This window comes from Scylla paramamosain, chromosome 26, assembly GCF_035594125.1.
Source record: "Scylla paramamosain isolate STU-SP2022 chromosome 26, ASM3559412v1, whole genome shotgun sequence".
NCBI lineage: Eukaryota > Metazoa > Arthropoda > Malacostraca > Decapoda > Portunidae > Scylla > Scylla paramamosain.
Window position 1 is genome coordinate 16,747,993 of NC_087176.1, and position 3,087 is coordinate 16,751,079.

Genomic DNA, 3,087 nt, shown 5'->3' on the forward strand with positions numbered 1-3,087 from the left:
AAACATAAAAATATTGAAAATTTATGATATATATACAAGTTAGAATGTTTAAAACTATGTCATTCATGTCATTCATTTACAGACAACCACGGACACACACAACATAAATACCACAGACAGAACCTCAGACTGATTTTTCCACACACTGAACTCCGCAAACGCTTCGTAAGTTATTATGGATGTATACAATATAATGCCTTACCAGAAAGTATAGAATAAATACATAATAAAGAAACTTTTAGAATTAAGTTGAAACGGTTAAGAAGATTATTAGGTGTTGGAAAAAATTGTATTGAACTATCAATGTAGCAGTACTTATGGGTAGTTCTTTGTGTATGCATATGTATGTTTGTCTTATAGTTGACTGTGTATGTATATATATATATATATATATATATATATATATATATATATATATATATATATATATATATATATATATATATATATATATATATATATATATATATATATATATATATATATATGGAAGTGATAAAATTGTTACAAAAGGAAGTTTCCATATTTTACTGTATTTCAACAATTTTTTTGTTCAAATTTGTTGACCCGCAAATTTGTTGGCCAGGATCAAAGTAATAGGTGATATGAAATTTTAAGGGCCTGTAAAAATGTTATCATTAACAGGCCCAGTCATGATACATATATCTTCGTATTGCTTTATTGTGTTATTATAATTGGCAATAAATGTTTTGTATTTGAACATGAAAGGTAATTTCACTTCTGTTAATATGATCTGAGAGGCTGGGTGAGTGGCTGCATTGGGAGTGATTTCATGTGGGAGTTGCCATGGCAACGGACTTCCACCCTCCACTCCACAACCTACGCAGCCACCCCCACTTACATCAGCTGAATTACTGGGCATTGAGTTCAGGGTCATGATTGTCAAGTTCATCACCAAAGTTCTGTATACATGCGACCCATGAAACGTTAAGATAAAGGAGAGAGAGAGAGAGAGAGAGAGAGAGAGAGAGAGAGAGAGAGAGAGAGAGAGAGAGAGAGAGAGAGAGAGAGAGAGAGAGAGAGAGAGAGAGAGAGAGAGAGAGAGAGAGAGAGAGAGAAGGATTACGATGACGCAGAGAGACAGAGACAGACAGACAGACAGACAGAGAACGAAGGAAGAAGGATCATTGTAACAGACAATAGAAGGATTACGATGACAGAGAGAGAGAGAGAGAGAGAGAGAGAGAGAGAGAGAGAGAGAGAGAGAGAGAGAGAGAGAGGGCGGGGGGACGAAGGAAGAAAAAAATAATTGCTGGAAGCACACGAGTGCTGGGTGCCCCACAAGCTGTACAGAGAGGTCCTCAGACCATACATGGTATGGACCTCTGCCGCGCCGCCTCTGACAAGTACCGGCTGTGGCGCATCTACAAGCGCAACCCCACGCGGCGGAACAAAGACCGTCACAAAAATTCAGCCGCCCACATGGAGGCCACCCAAGCCTGGGACAGGAAACAGTGAGTCGAGAACAAAAAAAGGAAGCTGAGGGTGGGTCATATCGTCTCAAAATAGTGGCGAGACATTGTGAAGGACACAAAAGGAGAAGACAACACCTTCACCATTCTCCCTCTCCTCAAAGAATCCGGGGAACTCCTTATAAAAAATGAGGATAAGGTGGACTTGCTGGCCCGACACTTTGCCCGCAAGATGACTGTCCCTCATGCCACCAAGCTGTGACCACGGGGTACAGGATGACCGTAGTCACCGCAGCTGAGGTGCGAGCTGCCCTCTCAGCTCTCGAGGAGAACAAGTCTGTGGGCCCAGACGGAATAAGTCCCCGCCTACTTCGCAGGTGCTCTTGAGTGCTGACACACAAACTCTTCAGGTTATTCGAGGCCATCTTGCGCCAAGGAAGATGGCCGAGAATCTGGAAGTACACAAGAAGGGCAGCGGATCGGAGGCAGCGAACTACCACCCCATCTCCCTGCTGTCAGAGGTGGGGAAGATGCTGGAAGGCATCCTAGCGAGGCGTCTCACGTCCCACCTCGACAGCCAGCATCTTAGCGCCAGGCAGTTCGGGTTCAGGAAGCCTCGCTCGGCAACAGACCTCACCTATCTGTTGTCAAACGAGTGGAGTGGTGCCCTGGACCAAGGGAGGCCCACGGGTGCCCTGGCGCTAGATATGGCCGGTGCTTTTGACCGTGTGTGCCACACTAGCCTGGTGGAGCGACTACACGCGGTCGGAGTGGGAGGTGCCGTGCTAGAGCTGCTGCGTGACTACCTGCACGAGCGGGAGATGCGGGCAGTCCACAACGGGCAGCAGTCTTTTCCAGTGAAAATAGGCGCAAGTGTTCCACAGGGCAGCGTGCTGGGCCCATTACTCTGGAATGTGTATGTCAGACATGTTTAACCTCGTTTCGAGCGCCCGCACATATGCCGATGAGGTCACCTTGTCGCTGTCCTTTTCACCAGGGAAAGAACAAGAGGTGACGGCCCACTTGAACACCACACTACGCCGCCTGGAGAACTGGGGGGCGCAGATGGCAAGTCACCTTCGCTCCTTAAAAGCACAGCTGCTCGTGGTGTCCAGGTTGGCGCAGGACATCCGCCCCACTCTCAATGGGGCGCAACTGACGCCTCAGCAGGAGCTGCAGATCCTGGGAGTCATGTTTGACAGCAAGCTGACTTACCAGGCACACATAAGGAAGCTGGCCTGCCTCAGAAGGATGTCAGGACTCCTGGACAGCAAGGGACGGGAGATGATGTACAAAGCCGAGATCCGCTCCTCTCGAGTTCTCCTCCTTTGCCTGAGACTGAGCGGCGTCCTCCCACTTCGCTGTCCTGGTCAAGATTCAGCGAAGGGAAGAACGGCTGATAGGGAATGGCCTTCACGAGCAGCAGACCGGCCTCTACAGCCTGCATAGCCTGCAGCACCGCAGGAACACCCTATACAAGGTGTAGGAGCAACGGACATCCGGCCTGCAAGAATCCGCTTGCCGCCAAGCCGCGATGAGGTGCTCATTAGAACCGTCTCCAAGATACCTGGGCCCTGGCTACTCCACGGTCTCATTCCACCCACCACCAAAGACAGTTCAAGCAAAAGTATGTGAAGAAGTGGAATAAAGTGCC

General features: G+C 47.8%; 1 protein-coding gene across 1 annotated transcript; it reads left to right on the plus strand.

Moving 5' to 3' along the window:
* Positions 1 to 1,873: 1,873 nt before the first annotated feature.
* LOC135113846 (uncharacterized) lies at positions 1,874 to 2,882 on the plus strand. The gene is made up of 2 exons (XM_064029466.1): positions 1,874 to 2,306; positions 2,431 to 2,882. Exons 1-2 carry the CDS (start codon positions 1,874 to 1,876, stop codon positions 2,880 to 2,882), a joined length of 885 nt encoding a protein of 294 aa, XP_063885536.1.
* The last annotated feature ends 205 nt before the right edge of the window (positions 2,883 to 3,087 follow it).